The sequence below is a fragment of the Lipotes vexillifer genome, unplaced genomic scaffold (genome assembly GCF_000442215.2).
Source record: "Lipotes vexillifer unplaced genomic scaffold, Lipotes_vexillifer_v1.1 scaffold591, whole genome shotgun sequence".
In the NCBI taxonomy this organism is placed as follows: domain Eukaryota; kingdom Metazoa; phylum Chordata; class Mammalia; order Artiodactyla; family Lipotidae; genus Lipotes; species Lipotes vexillifer.
Window position 1 is genome coordinate 3,207,941 of NW_006791954.1, and position 689 is coordinate 3,208,629.

A 689-nucleotide genomic window follows, 5' to 3' on the forward strand; every position below is an offset into this window, starting at 1 on the left:
TGCTGAACGGGAGTCTTGAGGCTGTGGGATTTAGATTTAGAGACCTTGGGCCTGTCCTCATCCTCATCAGCTTCCCCCTGGAGACACCTGTCCTCCGTGTCCATCCCATTCTCCCCAGCCCCCCTCCTCTCTACTGCTATAGAGAGGGCCCTCCAGAGCCTGGCCCGACCTGGGGCGGGAGAGTGGTTGCCTCGCTCTGGCCCCAAGGGGCCTTCCTGAGCCACATTTTCTTTCTTCGATGGCAGTTCTGCATTCTCCCAGGGGCAGATGTAGGTGAGTAGGCTGGGGCTTTGTGGGGGTACTGGGATGGATGCCAGGGCAGGGGCGGGAGCTGGCAGCAGAGCCAGAGATAAGGTGGAGGTGGGAGACAGCATCCCTGGCTCCCCCAGGCCCACCCCGTACGTGGCCATGATGGGTGTGGAGATCTGGTGCTGGATGGGCGGGTGGGGCAGCCTTCTCACGGCTTCCTCGTGCAGCTTTCTGGAGGCGTGGGAGCTGTCCACGCTGCTCCTCTTGGCCGGGGAAGGTGGGGCCGACAGGGGAGTCGCTCGGGCTCGCTCCAGCCTCCAGGCCGAGGGCCTCCGCGCCGGGCTGGCCAGGGCGGCCTCTGCCTTCCTTCTCTCCTCCCGCTCCCTCGCCCGCTGGTAGGTCTCCTCCAGGTAGGCCTGGCTGGCCTCGAGCAGGGCCTT

The 689-nt window shown here is 65.3% G+C and overlaps 1 protein-coding gene across 1 annotated transcript in view; it reads right to left on the reverse strand.

Annotated features, from left to right (window-relative positions):
• The window catches only part of GPR179 (G protein-coupled receptor 179), a 15,262-nt gene that overhangs the window by 4,152 nt on the left and 10,421 nt on the right, over positions 1–689 (reverse strand). The window contains 1 exon segment of the mRNA XM_007465231.1: positions 7–686. Coding sequence (XP_007465293.1) covers positions 7–686 — 680 coding nt within the window.